This window comes from Cyanistes caeruleus, chromosome 6 (assembly GCF_971803275.1).
Source record: "Cyanistes caeruleus chromosome 6, bCyaCae1.hap1.1, whole genome shotgun sequence".
NCBI classification, from domain to species: domain Eukaryota; kingdom Metazoa; phylum Chordata; class Aves; order Passeriformes; family Paridae; genus Cyanistes; species Cyanistes caeruleus.
In genome coordinates this window covers 46,343,292-46,363,900 of record NC_141706.1, presented here as the reverse complement: position 1 = coordinate 46,363,900, position 20,609 = coordinate 46,343,292, and the positions used below count along the sequence as shown (strand labels likewise).

Sequence of the window (20,609 nt, the reverse complement as noted above, 5' to 3'; positions counted from 1 at the left end):
TCCTTCTTTTTTGTTGGTAAAGGTGTTTGGCATGTCATCTCTCCCCTGAAATTCTGCAGAGTACCGAATTCACAGTGAGCTATTTGACCTGTCCTGCTGTCACAAAAGTGGCAATGCAGTGCTCTGTTAGACCAACCAAACAAGCAAAGAAAAGCAGCACAGCAAGCTTCCTCACAGCACCTGCACTCCCCAGACATATATAGTAAGATTCTCCAACTTTGGCTTTAAAGGACATTGGTTTAGAAGTAATGTTACTTTTTTCTTCAAATAATGACTATGGGTCTACAGGGATAAGGTCTTAACAGCTAAATGAGTTTTTGTTTAGATGACAATAAGAGTGAGTTACTTGGTTCCAAGGAGACACCCACCAGGGAGTTAACTGTTGTAAGTTACCTGTATTGTTTGAGAGCATCAGGCTCCATCCTTCCACACACATGGAATAAACATTCTCCTTGCAAAGTACCTATGCCTGAAGCGATCCCCATTCAGGCTGTGGTTTCATGTGATTGCAAAAGCTAAGTGAGGTCATGCCTGGTCAGAATTTAGCTGGGAAACCTCAAGATATAAAGAGGGGCAGTAAGAAGTGTCAGTTTAATAGGTGATGCTGCTTCCTCAGTCAATACAGAAGTAATGTTTCAAGAGAGAGGTTAAACTAACAAGGAAAAGCTGGAGGCTGCTGGATGAAATGTCAATCAGATATCGTGACAACCCGAGGTGCCTGCTGTGAGGAAGATGGTAAACTGGATGTCCTATGAAAACAAGTCATATCAGCCTAGCTTCTCTGATAGCCATCAGTGCAAACCACACTCCATTGTACGATGGTCCACTCCAGAGAGGCTGTGCTTCCATAGAGAAAAGATCAACCGTTGCAGTTATCTGTAGAGGTGCTACTGAGGTGCAATGACTCTTTATAAGTAAATATTTTATTGTGTTAGAGAATTCTTAATTTCTTTAAAGAACAAAAATTCTTATTCAAAAATAACCAAAACTTCTCCCAAGACAATTTTTCTATGAAGCAAGGTCCTATTTATTTTCATGTCTGAAATAAATTCTCAAATACAAACAAGTGAATAGAAAATTAAAGTGATTAACTATTTACAGGAGATTTATGTATGTGGCATCTGATGTGTCAGAGCTCTATGGGAGGTGGTCCTCCCTCTCTGACTGTCCCAGGTCCCACTCAGTCATTAGTTCTGATGACACCTCTGTGAAGAGATGGTCCCAATCCCAGCTGACATCATCCTACCAAGAGGAAAAAACATAAACATGCTGAAATGTTACTGGTGTCACCCAAAGTTCTCTGAACAATGCCAGAACAGCAAAGAGAGAAACCAAAAGGCAACTGCCCTAACCAGGGAAGCCTCATATTCAGCTAGCTAGAACAAGAATACTAACCAGAATGAAATTTGAGTATCTGCTACAATTTTAAAAAGTGGACAAAATTATTCATGCTCTAAAGTTCCAAAAAGGACATATTTGTTGATGCTTGTTAATATCAGATACTCCCAGGCAGGGCATAGAAAGGAGCCCTTCCACACTTCAGCACTTCTGCTGAAGCATGTGCAATTCAAAGCTGCAGAAATCCTTTGTTTCAAGTCCTGAGCTCATGCCTACCCAGTTGTATTGAGGTTGTTCTGTCCTGCTTTAAAAAGCCCCTGCCCAAACCCAAAATGTTTCCTGCCTTTGTCCCTCTGTACTTTTCTGTAAAACCACCTGTAGCTCATGGTGGCTACCAGAGGACAAAGCACTGTTTCTGCAGGGATCTCTGACAGTACCAGGCCTTTCACATTTTCCTGATCAGCTCCTTCATACTGAAGGGGGCCAATCATAGTGATGTCATAAACTCACACCAAGAAAGTACTATCTATCTTAAAAATCACCTGCTAGGGAAATCAAACCTCCAACAGATTGGACAAGCTCCTCCTCACATCACTTCTTCACCCCACTGACAAGGTTTCCTTTACTAGTACAGTCTGAGACACACAAGAAGCTTTTATTGTGTTGGTGTTTCCATAAAACAAAGACTTACCTCTCGTAGTTCATGCTCTGGAGACAAAACTTTGGTGAGGAGCTTCAGGTCTACCTCCCCATCCTATGAACACAGAGAGTCACAGTCTTACAGACACTGAGAAAACACCATCATTTCACCAGACATATTTGTTAGACATTGCCACATTTGCCTCATAAGGGTCACTTTGTTCAGGACAACAGCAAGAACTCATCTGAGCAACAGATACCATATCCACATTATTTACAGACACAAACAAGTACAAAATGCAGAGAGGAACAGACTTACAGGGAGACTGCAAGTTCTTTGGATGATAAGGCTGTGTGTTTTGTGCAGCTGAGTATCACTGTGAAGGATGACATGAGCCCAGAAAGAGAGGGATTCACATTAGCCAGCCCATAGAAATATCCACTTACCAGAGTCTGGAAGGCAGCATATTTCATTAGATCTTTGTCCAGGTCATGGTAGGTCAGCACTCGGTTCACCTGCACACTGCAGCCAGAAAGGGTCAGAGAACAAGGCTGTGTCAGTGTGGAAGCACATGTGAGGAGAAGGGTGGCATGAACAGTAGTCTGGTGACATCTTGAGTGTCCACATCCCCCATGCAGACTCTTGGGATGGATGTACCAGACAGAAGCACAACTCAGTCAGCAAATGAACAGTCATTGACAAATCTATGCACCAGGTTGTGTTCGTGCATAAAGATAGGATGTGGAACAAGCACGGACTAACTGAGACACCAGCATGCCAGAAGAAGAGCCATACACTAGTTGCAAGGGCTAGAAAGAAAAGAAGGCCATAGTAAGCATTCAAACAGCCCCAGTGTCTTAGCAAAGGAGCCTCTGTGAGCAATAGCATACAAGATACAGAATAATAGGGATTTTGGGCTTCTCATGTCTGATCTGCATCACAGCTATTAAATATGGCTTCCTAAAATGTAGCCTTCAAAAGGTGATACACTGTTGTACCACACCTGCCTTCACAGGTGATCCAACACTATAGAAAAGACCTTTATTAATTGAATTTGCCTGTGTTTGTCTGTAAAAGTCACTTGTCTTTTCTACTGCAAGAAAACTACGAATACAGGAGGACCAGAAAAAAAAAGAGAGAAAAAGAAATTCATTCTAGTGAGAGACACAGTAATTTTAAATTTATTACTATAAACTGTCAATTATTTTTGTTTACAGCTATAGAATTACAATAACTACTCTACATTTGTGAGAGAGGCATCTGTGGCCAGCAGTAAGATGTCCCACCCCTCCAAACAAGGATCAACAGAAATCCCAGTCTGTGACCTTGGCAATAGGCCCATATAGAGGAAAGAAGACTTTCCTGGTATGTTTAAGACAAAACTCCAAAAACTTCCATTTCTTAAAACTTTCTGGTCTCTCTTGAGCTGACTCCAAGGCTACTGTGATAGCACCTTCAAGCAACAGGATTGTACTTTGCAAATTAACTACACACTTGAGTAAGAAGGATATCCTATGGAGGGCACAGCAGCCTACGACCATCAAAATTAAAGTGTGTGAGATAATGCATGTGTATTGGAGACATTTGTGGTTATGCAGGCAACCTTAAATCAAGAAATTCCCTTCTTTTGAGAGCTTGATTTTGCAACATCAAATACGTTATTCTAATGTCAGTTTTTTATAGAGAGGGAGAATATGCAGTAATTGCTTTCTCTGTGTAATAAGAAACAGGAATTTTGCACTGTTCAGCTTGGAGCACTACTGTCACAAAATACCGCACCAAATCCTGCTGAACAGCACTGCTGCTGACATCCAAAGATCATGAGTAAGATGGGTTTAATTTCACTAGCCAGTTTGCACTGCTGATGAGAGCCTCAAGAGCACCTGGCAGAGCTCTTACCTGGGGGGAGCTGCCACTTGCATGGCCAGATCTTCCTCCTGGACATCCTCCAAGTCAGGGATCACAGGAATGTCTGCAACAAGAGAAAGCAGCAGCAGTAAACGGAGAGTTGTGCTCGCCTCTCACTGAAGACAAAGGTTCCCTTGCTTCACAGATATGAAGCATCCTATTTCTTATTAGAGGAAAACACAAAAGAGCAATTTAGCAATAATTAAAATATATTGTTTAATATTAAAACAAGGCAATAAAACTTTGAAGTCTGAGGTCACAAGAAATCTTGCGAGATGATTAATGCAGGTAGGGCTCTACTGGCCATGGATTATGCATCTGAACACAACCTTGAAGCCAAAAGAAGCCACTTGTACTAAACCTTGCTGCCTATATTGCCATCATGAACTGGCAAGAATTTGCTTGTTATGCGTTATTTATTCAGACACCAGTCACCTGGACTCTGTTAAAAATGAATGAACATGAGGCAGAAACTGAGAGAATTCACATATAATTACATGTTGAAGGATCTGCTGTCAGAGTCTCAGGCTGTGCAGAGGCCTGTGTCTTTCCTCAGGAAGGAAGTTCTGGTTGTCTAGCAGATATAAACACTAGGGAACAAGTCCAGTTGTACTGTCACAAATCTTTTCATGATTTCCAGTGTCATCCTGGAATCGCTGAAGGTCACTGGGTATTCCCAGCACAAGGACAATGGCTACTCCAACTTAAAGTGTGTTAGAAATAAAAGAATTGAGGATAGGAGGATGAACTGAGTATGCTTTGCATCCTGCTAAAGAAGCAAGGCCCTCTAAGCATTACACAGTCTATCATCTTACAAAGCACTGCAAAAAGTTAGTGCAAAAAAAGAAGAAAGAGAAGGCAAAGTAACTGCAGGCGCAAAGCAAGAACAGAGTACACCAATACAGAGCTCCTTTAAAGACTCAAGGCCACAAAGGCTCTCCAGAGACCCAAGCCCTCAAACCACAGAGAAGCTGGTTTGGCTCAGGGAAAAGATTTCACTTGCCCAGTGTGCAGGCAGAGCTGGCCCCTTCAGCACTGGAATGAGCAGCCTGCTCCCAGCTCTGCCAGCAGCACGGCAATGCTACTGCTGGATGGCAGCAGGCAGCTGAGCCTGGCTTTGCCCCGTTTTGCAGCCCAGGCTGAGATGAATATTCAGGAGCTGGAGAGACATTCCCACCTATGGTGCCGAGGGCTCTGGGCAGGGTCTTCCCGAGAAGCCTCTAGTCCGGCCGCCTGTCAGAGCTGCGCAGATTCTCAGCTGCCCTCCCCTGCTGCATGTCCGCCGTGTGCCCCGCTCGCTGGCCAGGAGGCAGCCCTGGCCCAGCTGCAGCAGCGCACGGGTCAGCCGGGCCCTGGCGCGGGGGCCAGCCGGAACTGGCCACACAGTGGGATTTCTCACTAATTGGTTGCCTGGCGGAAGGCTGAGGAGGACAGGGGCTGTCATGAGCATGGCCACAGCAAGAGGAGTGACAGCTTGGCCGGCCTCAGCAGAGCTGTGCCTTCTAGCTCCCCAGCCACCCAAGGAGCAGGTGCCTGCAAAGAGGTTCTCCAACGACAGCAAACTTCCCAAAGACATTTAAAGGGAAACTGCAGCAACAGCCCCTAGGCTGTCCCTAAGACAGAGGAGGCAAGTGCAAGGAATGTCTCACCTGTGCATCACTGGGCATTTGGGGCAGATCTCCCCAGCTCTGCTTGTGAGGATAATACCTGGTAGAAGCTGCTATCCCAGTGGCTCTTCCCTGCATAGGCTCCCAAGCTCTCGGTAAAACTTGTAGCAAAATGCATTTCTGGGACAAAAGCATCTCCAGGGACAGACAGACTGACATGTGGAGGCAGTTGGTAAAGTCTGCTCAGGGATAATGTGGGGGAAAGTTCCTGTATATAAGCAACAAGGACCAGGGAGGGAACAGACTGGTGCGACTGGTCCAAGGCAGGGAATGAAGCTCTGTGCAGAGGTGCCCTGTTAAGTCCAGGAAAATGAGCATGGGAATGAGAAACCACTTAACCTCTCCTGAACTAATTTATCCTTTTATGGTGAGACTATGAATATTTCTCAGCAAACACAAGTAAATTAAAAACTACCTGGGAACAGAGCTATCTTCACCCACAGAGCAGGAGGTCAGATCCTTATCCACTTTTGACAGAAGAAATGTAAAAGGTGCTTGCAGGAAACTGAATTTCTTCACTCAGTGCTCATTTTGGCAGCTATTTCAGGAGTCTACTCTTCCCAGTTCTCTTTCATTTTTGTTGATCTCTTTTTCACTAGAAAAAGCTGTAAACTTAAGGCCCTGATCAGTGATGTCTCTTCCATTTTGCAGGTTCACATAGACTTCTTGGTTCTCTAGCGCTGATTTTATCTCATTGCCATTGAATTCCATGGAGAGATTTATAAACCCCTTGCAGAGCATGACCTCCACTCTGTATTAGCAAAATTCAGGCGATCACTTAGAAATTCTTTCCAAAAGAAATTCAAGGCTCCAATATTTTATAGACACTTTGAAAATATTTCAGACAGAAGAGCTGGAAAAGCTCTGGAGGCCCCTGCCAGTCCCTCCAACAAAGGCCAGTGCACGCTTGTTCTTACTGCAAAGTGCAGATGCTTTGCCCATTTCTAGGCAGAAGCAATGCCCTTTAGGACTGTGAGACTGAAGGAAACAGTACAGAAATGTCTCAAATTTTAAGAAAATATCAGGTCCCTGGGGTAACTGCTATCAGGGGCAAATAATTCCTGAAATATTTGGGTCTTTATTTCACTTGTTACTCATAATTACTTCTTCCCTCTGCCAATTCCCATGGTGCCACTTCTACACAATCCCTCTCCCTTCTCTCTGTACAGTTTGCAAAGTGTCTCGGTTCTTACTTATCACCAAGGACCCAACATTACCCCCACTCATTCTCCAGACACTTAATTGTTTTTGTTGCTCTTCCTGAGACTCACATATTTTTTTCCTATAAGCTCTGGTAACACAGCTAAATTGTGGCACAGTGTCAGCTGCAGGAGGAATAGCACAGCACAGGCTAGAAGCAGAAGAGTATACATATGCTCTACTTTTTATATTCCCACTAGCTGCAGGGAGGCTTTACATATAATATTAGTACATGCAGAAATGTTCACAGGACCATGTCCTCCCAATCTCGCATTGCATCTTTTTCCAACAACAAAGTTGCATGACAAACCCCACTCTGTGTGCTTTGCTCTGTGACCCACATTTTTCCTCTCCTGTTCAGTGTGGGGGGGTTTCAGATAATTTTCCATAAACCTGTCCTTCTGGTGCTGAACCTTGACACCTACTTTACTGGCCAAGCTCTTATGCCCATGTAGGCAAACCTCAGAAATGACTGCAACAAAGGACACACCTTCACAGATACCAGGTCACTGCAAAGTAGTGAACAATGAAGTGGGCAAATGGCCTGTGCAAAGTTGAGTGAACATCAAATGCTAGATAACAAATGCGAACCCCCCTCCACCTCCCAGATTGTTATGAACAAGCGAACAAAGAATGAAATCAAAATGAGCATACTCCTATGGAAGTTATGGTCGAGCAGGAGATACCAGTACCAAATGTTGGCTAATTGGGGAGTTAAGTCACTGCACAAAAATGACCGTCCCAGAACATCTAAAGCATATAAATAAGAATAATATTTTATTTCAACAGCTGAACTTACACAACAGCTTTTATTTCAACAGTTAGGTCTTACATGAAAATAACTTTGTGACTAAGTTATGGCAAGGCACCAATGACACAAGACAGAAGTGTGTGAATGGGAGGAGGAGATAGAGGGGAAAGAGTGAAGGCAGACAGACAATAAGCAAAACACAGCAGCTTTTCAAGTCATACAGAAAGGAGGGCTTTATGTGTTCATAATAAAGTACATGTACAACCATCACCTTTTTTACCTCTTAGCAAATAACTTACTGACAGGCAAAGAAGACAACCACAGAAAGCAACAAGCAGAAGATAGGAAAACCTGTATCAATCTAATACCCAGCTGCTCCTGAAAGTTGGCAAACTGCACCTCCCCTCCCAAGCAGGGCTGATTTTTGCTTTAGTAGCAACACCTGCAGGCTGGGTCTCTCAAGATCCTGTAAACTCCCAGTAAGATCTGTCCTCTCCCCAAAGAACTAAGTTCTCTGCTAGTACAAGATGGCACATTAATAGGGATGGACAGAACCTCTTCCAGGTCAGGCAATAAATCACTGGCAAAGCTGCATCTAGAAACCATGTTCCAGTTCAGGCCTGCAGTTAGTCGGAGTGTGGTTGCCGCTTACTCCCTAAGCTGCTTTAAGAGTACCCTGAGCCCCCATCCTGGCACCCACAAACAAAGAAGACTCCATCTCACACGGTCTGATCCACTTTCCCCAGCTGGGTCAGTATAGCCAGTTCAGAATGGACACTCTTGTGGTGGGTAATGTGCTGCCCTCCCTGTGCACACACCAGTATATCCAGAGAACACAAAGAAGGTAGTGGCTTCTGGAGCTGGCAATCTCCTACCATCAAGCAGGTATAAAAATGAAACTAACTTTATTTTATGTTGCTTGCTCATAAAATGTAGAACTGAAATAATTACAATATCTCTACTCCTGCAAAACTTTGTTTTACTGAATGCTGTTACCTTCTGCATCACGTTTGGGGAATTTTAAACAGGCAAATGGAAGGTCTGATTGAAGATGAAGTTAAGTGAAAGAAATTGGTCTCATTTAGCACATGACAGGATTCATCTGTGTTCCCAAGTCCACTGAGGTAGCATCATGGGCGTTTCATATTCATGAGCTGCTGCGACACTGTGTCCCCTCATTTACAAAGCACCGTGTTCAGCAAATTCTGTCCCTGTGGACACTCTGTGCATTTCATGGTCTTGTCAGAGAGACATCAAACACTTCAGTAACCAAATACCAGAAAATGGCTTTAATTAGCGCATCTCAATGCAATAAATAATTTTTCTCTCTAAGTGGAAAAATGGAGAATTAAAAAAAAAAAAAAAAGGAAGTAAAAAAGTGGAAAGCAACAGGCAAAAAAAAAAATCTTCAAAAAACCATAAAGAACAAGGGACACAGCTTCTGCTGAACACACAAACAAGCTTGAAGCCTCTTGGAAGCTTTCTCAGGAGAGCAGCAGGCAAATGAGAGAATAAAGAACGCTTCTTTGGATGCTTGGACATTAATTTCATAGGGATATCTTTCCCTGACTGAAATTGCCCTACTAGTAGGCCAACATGGAGTAGCGTACCTGCCTGATCAACCAGCAGGGAGATAAAAACAGTAGAGTGAAAAGCAGACAGTACCACAGCTACCAGGGCACTGTCTCAAAAGCTGAGATAAGCAGAAGATAACCTGAGTGTCCCATGAACCTCTTCTTCTGAGAATGGTAACAGCACAACAGTCAAGCTAATGGGAAAAGTCACCCTGTGAGCAGGTGCCAGAGGAGTCACAGGATCTAGGGAAGGTCATACAGCAGATTCAGTACTGACCCTACAGCCTTGCATTGAAAGATTATACATTTGCCTTGCATAATATTGCATCTCAGCTAGATGGATGACTGGCTGGGGGGTCAGGTGATCCGGGAGACATTCTACTTGCTTCAGTAGTGTAGTGCTTTCACAGACTGCTTGGTGTGGCATGGCTTCTTCTGCATCTGACAGCTTGCAGGGGACAGGCATCAGGCATTTCTGCTGCTTCCCAAGGCTACTGCTGATACAAAGGCTCTGCCCAGTTTCAGTCATTTAAAATGTGAGGCAAAGCACAGAACAGCCCTGTCAGATGAGTTTCTGGGCTCAGTGGAGGGCTTCACAAACAGTAGTGCATTCTTGCACTTATGCAAGAAGCGGGAGCAGACCCTGATGGCATTCAAGGTGAGGAATCTCTTAATGCATAGGTTTGTTCACCAGCAGAAGACAGGAGAGACTGGAGACCAGGCCCAGGACCTGGAGTCCCCCATGCTCCTGAGGTTATCAGCATTTAGAGTGGTAGCACAGCTCCCAGTCTTACCAGCAGCCCCCTGATAGAGCACTACGCCTGCCCTCCTTTCCAGTAACATGTGTTTTCCTCTTTTCAAAGGCTGTTCCCTGCTCCTTTGCAGTATTCCCCTGCTAAAACATACTCAGAAGGTAATGGGGCATCAGATGAGAATGTATGAGGTGTCCTGAGAGGGTCTAGTGAACTCAGAAACACAAAACCCTCTTCAACAATGCTGGAGATAAGGGACTTTTCATTAGAGCATTACTGGGGCAGGGAAAGCAGCTTCTCAGGATGCTCCTGTGGAAGTATGTACAGGAGCAGGCGTGCCTGATTCTATTTCATCCTCTTCATGTTACACTGGAAAAACAAGACAAACTACATTTCTTTTATGCTAAATCCTTAGTTTTTTTATTTTTTCTTATATATATTTATTAAAAAATGCCTCTTTGATCGGCAGCACCCATGACACCTCCACATCCAGCAACTCCTCAGAAGCCTCCCTCCCTCCACACAAGGCCACTGCTGCTGACAGCCAGCCGGGTTTGATCAGAACCACTCAGAATCGGATTTTCATAAGACAGATGAGGAATCTTACTGCTGCTCTCTCTCATATCAGATGAGAAACTGAGGAGGAGGGGGGACGGGTCCTGAGGGAACGACACTACAATCAAGGGCTACGCGGTTCTCTCTCTGTCCCTCCACTGCTGCAATTTTCAAAGGAGTTTGCCTCAGGCAGTTTTAAATGATGGTGTCTCAATTCTGTAATCATCTTTCAAGAGCTTTTTCTTAAAGGGTATTTTAGGTAAACCTAATCCGTCAACTACATTTATGGACTTAGCAATCACAGACCCAATATGACTGTGTATCAACCACATCGTAGAATTTAGCAACAGAAGATGCTTCCCCAGACCGTCATTTTCAGCACTCAACAAGCTCTGTGGGCTCCCTTGTAATTAAGGAGCCCCCTGCCCCTTGGCCAGTGGTCTGCTGCTTCAAGTAGAACTTCAGACAGTCTCTGGGGACATACTCTCTGCACTCCCCTGCCCACTGTGGCTCTCAAGAGAGAGCTTTCCTCCAGCACCAGAGGCTCTAGATCACAATGCCAGGAGTTTTTGGAGGAGTTCAAACTGGCCTGGTCCAACAGTTCAGTGGCAACCATCAGGCTGCCCTTCAGTGACCTCACACAGAGAATCAGAGTAGTGCATTGGGTGGGCGAGCAGCAAAGGGGAGAGATGTGCTGACAGAGCCACACACGAAATCACAGTGCAGAGTCCAAGAGACCCAACAACCATTGACACTCTCTGCCCCAAAACCTTCTATTCAGCCCATTTGCATGTCTTTCACTTTGTCTCCATTTCACTGATGCTCAGAACTTCCATTTAGCTCTCCTCAAATCACTTCAACATTGCCTTCTGAGCCTATGAAGTACCCATTGGCCATATCCCTGACTGTTCCTGCAAATTCTGCCCTCTTACCCTCATGCTCAGCCACTGCAGCTGTCCTTGCAGCTCATGGCCTATGGAATCCACCAGCACTTTGTGTGCTCTGTAGAAACAGCAGCTCACCAGAGAAGCAACTGGCAAAATTGATAAGGAATGATAGAGCTAACAATAACCCTCTCTATGCTCTATTCTCAGCTCCGTTTGGAGCAATATCATCATTGGTGTATATCTGCATGCAGCCAAAAAGTGTTGGATATTTTATAGCTGTGAATTACAGATCTCCCACCTGGCAGATATCACTACCCAGAAGGATTTGGGACCATGGCATCTGCACACTTCCCCTCTGTTGTTCAAAGTCTGGACTCTCATCCTGTTCAAATGCAAAGGAGCTGCTAGCACATGCCAGAAGGGTAAGAAGTCCTTCTAGAGGTTTGACATTGTATAGAGAGGTCTAATCATCAGCTCTGCTTCCTTGAGGAGGCTTCCCAGCAGGCAGGAAGGGGTTTTGCCTTGAGGGCACAGATCTAGTGACTGTCTCCTGGCAGCTTTCCTCACCTGCAGGTCAGGTTCCAGTTGTCTATGTAGCATAGTCAGGCTTTCATTTCAATCAGCTGTCTCATTCATACACACTATCTGCTTTAAAATAACAAGCTGTTGTTACTGCAGACAGAAAATCACACATCACATCCCAGACTTCCAATAAAAGCCCTTTTCTAGGAGCTATGCATCCCAAGAGTAGCAGAGAGAAAGCAGAAAGGGACTTCTGATGATGGAGCAGTAGTCTATGTGGGAATTGCTGGAAGAGGGATTACAACCTTAGCTAATAAGTTCCCATAAAGTGCTGAGAAGAAAAATCCAAGAGCAAAGTAGTAAGGAGAAAGACATCAGGGGGAATACAACGCAGCAGTGCAGAACTGGTAGACAAAAAAAGGAAAAACAAAGTAACTTCTAGCCAAAGGACAAATCAGATTGCTGAGGTGGGGGAGGAATGTTAGCATTTCTTGCCCTGACAGGAAACAGCCCTATCTAGTTCTGTGCCAGAGACACAGGAGCCAAGTAAAGCCCTCTATGCCCTGCTGGAGAAAGCAACAAAGGGAGGATAAAGCCTTTCAATTCAGCTTGGTTGTCCCATCTTCGCTCCCACCTCATGACAAAGGATAGTCTGCACATGGGAGAAGCTCTTGGCTGCTACAGAAAAGGAAGCAGTGTGCTGCAGATAGCACCTTTTAAATTCCACAGAGAGTCTCACATCTCCCATCTCATGCAGTTTTCCTGCCATACAGAGCTCAGTCACTGCTGCTCATTTTCCCTGTTGACATGGACAGAAAATTGAGCAATTACCCTCAAACTCCTCTCTCTAAGATTGCACAGATTGCTACATACAAAGCATTAAGCCCCCAATTGCCCCTGGCCAAAAGTGACTTAACTAGGCCTGTCCTTTAGGAATTAAACACTTTTGTGTTGCTTGTGAGGGTTTATTATTCCTCAAGTGTGATGCATTAAATCCTGCTAAAGCAGTTTTCTCACCATGCAGAGGACCTGGTCCCCCATGACAAGGTCCAGTGGGCACATACCCTCTAACAGAAGTTAAGCATTTGCTGTGCCTGAGTTCTCATGAGTACCAGCATGTGTTCAGGAGGGCGGGCACTAGGACTGCAGTGAGTGCAGTAGGAAATCAACCTAGTTATCAATCAGATAATCCAGAGCTACTTTTGGGGAGACACTGCACTTTTTCAAAACTGTTTTCCACCTTCTGGGTTCCCTGTGCAACTGTAACAAATGGCTGAAACTGCAGATCATTCCCTCAGTGTCCCTGTCTGGTCCACCCACTTACTACCTCCCATATTGTTTCAGTCATTCCACACAGCCTGAGAAGTGCCTGTCCTTCTCTCCCAAACTCCCACAGAGATAAGGAATCAGATGCTATTTCATACACAGGCCAGGAGCAGTGAAAGAATTCTACTTTTATTTCTGAAACTACAAGGCCTATCAAGCCCAAAAGTCTCCACTTGGCTTCCCTCCACTCTCCACCTGCCAAATGGGGTTCTCTACAGCCCCTGTACTTTTTAAACACATTATCAAATGGACTCCAAACTCAGAGCCTCTGGTTGTTAGTAATGTATAAACGATCACGACCAAGCACATTTCAAATTCACAAGAACACCTTTTTAAGGGCATATAGTTCTGTCCTTCATTCTTCTAATGAAAAGGTTGGATGGGGGACAAACAATGTTAATGGAATGGTACAGCTCAGCTTTCTAATAGGTTAAAGGAAGGCGATCCAAATGTATTGGTTGACAGCAGCAATCATTACGCAACCGCGCCTGTTCATATTAAGGTGTACAAGCTAAGACATTATGCAGCACAAAATAACCGTGACCCATCCTTGGGGATCCATACACCAATGTCTTTATTTTTCCGTGTTTAGAAACTGAGCTTTGCTGTTACAGTTAAGGACACAAACTCAAGTGCAGTTCTATGCAAAGGAGAGGCTGATACAGCTCAATTTACTGCACAGCCACAGCCGCTGCATGCTTCTCCCTGCCTTCTACACAAGGCGGTTATTTGTATCTCTCTGCTTATTCAAAAAAGCAATTTTATTCAAGTTCAAGAGTTTGTTTGTATGTCACTTCTCGTCACTCCAACTGCTGAGCCCACATGGAGAATTTCTCTCCCACAACAGTTTGCCTTATCTCCCTGTCGAAATAGGACCACAACCATGCAGTGCACCATCCATTTAGAGATTTTCTATGTGCAAATTAGATCCACAGCCCAAAATATTTGTACAAGAAACTGACTGGGTAGGAACCATACTACATCCTTCTTCTAAGGCATAGATTTAATCCAAAGCCAAATGCCAATTTGCAAACAATCCAAATTCAACTGTTAACCACAGATAAGTAAGTGAAGTCTATTAGGATTCAACATGTATTCATACCACACTCTGCATCAAATCCGTTCTATACTTATTACCCAAGGTCTTGGAGTGCTGAAAGTCACATGCTACAAACAAACATGTGGCAAGCATTTTTATGCCTGGTTAGCAAAGACAGTCATATTCCAAGTGCATGACCAAGGTTCAACAAAAAGGACAGGACGTATGCGAACAGTCAGAGCTGTTCAGAACAGACTACCAGCCTCAGTGACATACACTGAAATTTAAGCCCAAGGAACTTCCCAGGGGGACAATTTAGTCTGTTCTGAAGATGCCAATGCTATAAAGGTGCCACTTCTAGCAGTCATATGTTGCAATGCTTAATCTGTCTGGAGGACCCAAATAAGTCTTCATTTAATCTCATAAACCATACAGATGTCTGATCCTTTGTGACTCCAGATAATTCCTCTGATGCTTGCTGATATTTTACAAATGTGACTTTTTATACACTGTAAAAAATTCTTAGCCCTTGAAAACTGAGGTACCTCCTAGAGGCTTTAATGAATTTCTGTGCTCCTCACAGTTGTCTAGTGCTTGTCTTGAAATGCATAATGTGAATTTTTCCTGAGATTTCTCTTGACTCATCTAGTCCTAGAAGAGCAGGTAATATACACTATAAAGAAAACCAGTGCTAAGTCAGGAGTCCAGTAAATTTCACAGCAGCCTGTACATGGATGAGATGGGATTACCCACCAGTGTTTATATTTAGCTTATGATCTATGATCTTGGGTTAGGGCAAGCAGATTTTTTAAATTAAGAATTCCATCATGACAGAAACCCCAGGCAACAAGGATATTGCTGTGAAAGATAACAGATACTTTAAGCAGAGCCTACTATCACCTAAACCAGGAGAGAGTGGGACTTCTTTCCCCACTCTTAACCTTTTATTGTGCTTTTAGCTCTCATTTTTCCCAGTCCACTATTCTCAATGGAGGTAATTACAGAGAAAAGTGTGTCCTTGCCACTTTCCTGCTTTCCAAGGGTCCTCCATAAGTCTGTGTTCATGAAAAACTAGAGTTAGACTACAAGTTCATTTCCTCATCCTCCCTCTCCATCTCCTTTACCCTTTCTCCCTCATTCATCTGGGGAGACCTAAGCAGCTCCTACATTTGTTTATTCCCCAGAGTGGTTAATTTCCTTGCAATTTCTTACAAGATGTCTCTGCTCACTTTACTGGAAAGCCCCTAGACATGCATGAAGGCACTTCTTGTAGTCAAGTAGGTGATACCTTACCTCCGACATCATCTGATGCCTCCAGGCTCTGCTGTCTGAGACGATGGCTGCAGCAAAGCACAATAAAGAATTTCAATTGCAAGCCAAGAAAAATATTTTGTTGTGCCCCCTTTCTCCCCACAGACTTCATTGTTTGTCAATGAGAGAGTTTACAAGTAGGCTTAGCACACAGACTGATCATACCCCTCACTGCTGGGCTCAGCAGAAATCTCAGCTTAAGAAAGATGTACCTAACACAAATCCCTAGGCTGCACACAGTAGGGCCTGGGGTGGGTCTGGGATGAAAGCAATGGCTTTCTAATTTTCCTTTTTTTTTCTTTCATGGGAGTGACAGAGCCATCATCTACTCCATATCCAGGGAACTATAGAACGACCAGCCTTGCCCCATCGCAGGACACATTATATGAATTCCTGACAGGTTCTGTGTCCTTCCCAACTTTCAGATCTTGGTGTACTGGTCAGATGATCAGATCAGATGTAAATGTTGTGGAAGAAATCTCAGCAACAATGGGAACTTACTCTTCTACTTCTTCTGCATGCTTTCTTCCTAACCTGCAAGACAAGGAAGGCTTATGTTTAGAAAAGGCTAGAGAAAACTAAAAACTTAACCTTTCCCCATATGATTGTTATTGTGCAAAACAGTACCTGCATCAGGTCTGATGTAACACATCACACCGTAAAGAATTCTGAGTGACTATTAAGCCAGTGTATCTTTGATCACTGAAGAAGTCCCTGACTGCAGCACACTGAAACAAAACCACTTGGGTCCCAAAAGACAGCCATGCCCAGATATGGCATAACCATACTCTCTGGTTCTTTAGTTTCTCAGATACTTTTTTATTCCCTTTGCCATCAGCTGCAGGTAAAGCTGGCCATACCTGAGTAGAGAGGTTGGTGCATTATGGAGTGAAGGTGCTATACTTCATCTACCTACTTCTGAGAGATCAACAGTTTCTTCCTCCCTGTGGTTGTGCATAAAGACTTTCTGGCTGCCTTTTAGGTTAGGAGTTCCACCTGAGCTGGCCAAGCTCAGGTCAGACATGCAGTTGCTGCAGAAAATCAGGGTTGACCTGTCTGAGTTAACAGGAGTTCATAATAACATGGCGGGGAGGTGCTGGCAAATGGCAGCTCTCTTGCTCTCCACCCCAACAAGCCCAGAAGTAATTCAGTCCCGATTAGGGATGCTTGTTCAATATTCAAAATGTAAAACATGGAGACTGCTGAACCAGCACTTTGAAAAGTTAATTAAATGCCAGGTTTCTTTTTAGCAGATACTCCATCACTCGCTGATTGCTTTGGCCATTTTGCAGAGTGAAGTTTCATGTCTATGCGTTGGGAATAAATATTCTCCCCTCCTCTGAAGTCAGTGTGCCATGACAAAGAATACACAGGGCTCTCCCCTATCACATGCACTGTCCCAGGACACACCAAGATATAAGAAAAGTTGCTTCACTGCCTTGTACTTCCCTTTTCAAAGCACTTTGTGACAGGGCGCAGGCCTCTTCTCATCTGCTCTCTGTTCTAGAAAGTCACAATCTTCATCCAGCTCTCCTGTGAATAATCTATTCTTCTAAGAGCAAGGAGTAGGGCAGAGAGGATATCTAGCTATACAGAGAAGTATAAGGGGAAGAAAGTCCTTTGTCTCTACTGCTCTCTCTGGAGCTTGCAGTCTGTGAGAAGCTAAAGATACACCAAATCAGTGATCTGAGCCCAGTAATATCGACTGTTATAATCAGAACTGCAGCTGTGTGGTGGCATCTGCACCTGGGCTTTCAGCTGTAACTGCACCCTCTATTCAGAGGCAAACATTTAACATAACTGGGGAAAGAGCTCTTCCATTGAGGATGAACTGTCCAGCTCCATCCTTCTCCTCAGTGGTAGTACAAAGCATTTTCTGTGAGCCTCCTGATACTATGGAGAAAGAAATAGATGGCTTTGGAAAGCCCTCCACCAGCACTCAGTGGCATTTAGACTCTGAGAAGACAGAGGTAGAAAGATGATGCAAGATTTCTCCTATTTTATTCCTCCTTTATGCCAGAACTGGTTCCCACACAACCTTGCCCTCTACAAGCTGAAACGTCCCAAATGATGGCATTTCACAGCCACGCACAGTGAGATGATTTCCTGGGAGTTCAATTTAACATCTTCTTGGCAGGATCCTGTTACTCTTGATGATTGTCCAACCCTAAGTAACACTCTCTTCCTCAGTACTCACACTCCTTACATCTTTGCTCCTGTCTCCAGGCAGAAATGAAACACTCCACATGTTCATACTTCCCAGGAGAAAAGGTCACTACTACTATCCCTGTAAGCAATTTCTGTTTCTTTTTCCTAAAGCTCCCTGTCATGACTGATATCCAGGTGGCCCACAGGGAAGGCAGTCATGTTAGTCCTAGAGGCAGAGACTGCTTTGAGACTTCAGCTTTCTCAACTTTTCTGTGTTGTTAGGAAAAGACTTATTCAGGACAATAAGCAAATACCTCATTATGAAACAGCTGCAACATATATTGGAAAAAACAGTAATTTGGGGAACAAACTCATCAGCAAGGAGGGGGGAGATACAGTACTGTCCCCTTTAACCCCAGAGCCCAGGTGTTAGAACTCTCTCATCAAACAAGACCATTCCTTTCTCTTCCTAGGGCAAGTTGCAGCCCCATTGTCAGTGCCCCCAGGAGAACACCTTAGTCCTTGTGCCACAGGTCCCAACGGTGGCACTGGGTGAGGCAAGTCTCTCATGCTGAGAGTACTGTGGTTTATACAGGGCATTTATATACTAATGGCACTGAAGCAGGAGCTAGAAATAGAAATGACTGCTCTTCTGTTTAGGAGAGACATCTGCTTCCAGTCACCTGCACTAGGTATGTTTGTTAATATATTATTTGGTACAGCATTATTTGATGAAACTAGCATTTCAAGTCAGCTCATGAGCTCACATGTAGAAAACTAACACAAAAATATAGTGTGAAGCTTCTGTAGCACAGGAGGGAATTGTATGTCTTACACTCTCTGTGGCCCTAATGATCAAGCAAAGAAGATACCAGGAAACACTATTTCCTCTAATTTTTTTATAAGGCTTCCTTTCATTTTGTTTAGTGCCAAATTACTTTTTTAGTCCTTGTTTCACATTGGGGGAAAAAAATTACAAAACATTTTTGCTTTAAATAGTCTTTTGCTTTTTTGGCAAAACTGCAGTACCTAAATCTATGTAACAAAGCGACTCTGAGAGGAAAGACGAGTTTTGTCTTATGTCCTAAAGTTAAAAGGCTTCAAGGCAGCAAGAGAAATCATTAATAGATCTTCAAATGTGCCCCACCTTCAATTCTGTCCATTCCATAAACTTAGCTGAGGGCTAAGCTATACCTGGAGATAGTATTCCTGCAGAATCAATCAGCTGCTTGTCTCTTTGCTCTCCAAGTACTGTGGGAAGCCTCACAGGATTTCTTCATGATGTTATCACATTGCTTTAAGGATTGTGGAGTACCTCTTCCTAAGAACAGTCTCATCTTACCCAATGACAATTGCCACACATTGAGACAAACATTTCCTCCTTCAGGAGTATCAGGTCTGGGTAAACAGCACCCTCTTCATTCATCTCATGAGCTTTCAAGTGGTGAGTGAAAGCAGACATGGAACAAACCTAACCAAACTCAAGCCAGCATACACAGCTTTCCTACTCTTTTCTCATGTTCTCAGCAACAAGAAGTGCACTGCCCTGTTTTGTCTGCTGTGGCAGCAGGCACAGCCCAGGGAGGGCAGCAACAAGGACCTACAAAATGAGCAACTGAATATGAACTACAGATACAGTCACTCAAGTAAGGATAAACAAACCAATACAATCCCAGGAGCAGTGGTCAGAAATACATTCAGTCTGCTATATTATACACCAGCTACTTCCCGTTTTTGTGAGATGGGGATACATCTGTTTTTTTCACTTATGATCCCAAGTCCATTGCATCTGGAGGGGCAAAGAACATGGACTCACACCATCACATGGACAGTTCCTTTTAAACTCCCTTTCCCTGAGAGGCTGTCAGCACACCCAAACATAACCATAATCCCAGAATATTCCCAATAGCTTTGGACAGCTGCTTACCCCCTCTCTATTTCAGGGTATTCAATAGCTGTGAAACTGGGTAAGACCCTGACAGTCCTTGTGTAACCCCATGGTATGTTAGTCCTAGTACAGAATGCCTGTTTCTCTCCTAGCTCTTCCCTGGGGCAGAGGATATAGATCTGATCTCTCTCTCTCGAGTGTTGTCTTTGCTCCATTCTGCCCAGGAGGAATCCTTCGTCCACATTAATGAGAACGGGTTAAACGTCAGACCCGAGACTTTACTCCCACACAGCCCCCTGATGCACAGCTGAGCTGCCTGCAACTTCTGTGCTGAAGGGTGAAAGGCAGTTCCAATGTAGACATCATCTCTGTTAAACTGTTTCTTTCTCATTTAATGGCCTACCACGGAGATCTAAATGGAGATAAAGTGGCAGGGCTCAGAGAACAGCCAGGATGCTATCTTTATGCAGCATGACAATGTGCAGTGGTTAATTAGACACCGTTAACCTATTTTAGCAGAGGACATAACTGGAATGAATGGGGGAAAACGTCCTTGAAATCTTTTAATGTCCATGGCTCATGAGAGCTCCAGACACACTCGCGTCCTGCACCGCGCCACAGCCAGGCTCCAAGGGATTCACCGTGCAGGACCGGAGGTTCTCTCCTGCGGCCCGGGGAGGTGTGAGGGCGGGCAGCACAGCTAAGGAAAAGGGATTACCGCAGCTTGCTAAAACTCACACGGAGGCGGCGGGACGAGAACGCCCAGCACGGCGCGGCGGAGGAGGAGAGAGGGCTGGGAGCTCGGTCAGCCCTCTGGCCGGCCCGGCTGCGCTCCGCCCGACGCTCCGGGCCGCTCCGGGCCGCGCCGCCGCCACAGCCGCCGCATGGGCGGGCCGCGGCCGCCCCCTGCCGGGCACGGCGCGGGGCTGCGGGCCCGGGCTGGCCTGCAACCCGCCGCGGGTCCGGACCGAGGGCTGCTCTCGTTTTACACGGCAGCGGGGGAGAAATTCTTCTGCCCGTGTGTGGGAGTGTTTCCTGGCATGCCTCAACCACTTCTGCGAATCACGTGGAACCAGAAAGCCGCTCCAAGCATCCCTCTTGCT

At 44.7% G+C, this 20,609-nt stretch overlaps 1 protein-coding gene across 3 annotated transcripts in view; it reads right to left on the bottom strand.

Moving 5' to 3' along the window:
• Window positions 1-1,003: 1,003 nt before the first annotated feature.
• Window positions 1,004-20,609, bottom strand: part of IFT43 (intraflagellar transport 43) — a 42,936-nt gene continuing 23,330 nt past the window's right edge. For all 3 annotated transcript variants that reach the window (XM_086893453.1, XM_086893454.1, XM_086893455.1), the window contains 6 exons: window positions 15,972-16,004; window positions 15,453-15,499; window positions 3,878-3,950; window positions 2,425-2,500; window positions 2,030-2,092; window positions 1,004-1,242 (listed from right to left, as the gene is read on the bottom strand). In XM_086893453.1, coding sequence (XP_086749579.1) covers window positions 1,138-1,242; window positions 2,030-2,092; window positions 2,425-2,500; window positions 3,878-3,950; window positions 15,453-15,499; window positions 15,972-16,004 — 397 coding nt within the window. In that variant the 3' untranslated portion in view covers window positions 1,004-1,137. The remainder of the gene's footprint in view (window positions 1,243-2,029; window positions 2,093-2,424; window positions 2,501-3,877; window positions 3,951-15,452; window positions 15,500-15,971; window positions 16,005-20,609) is intronic.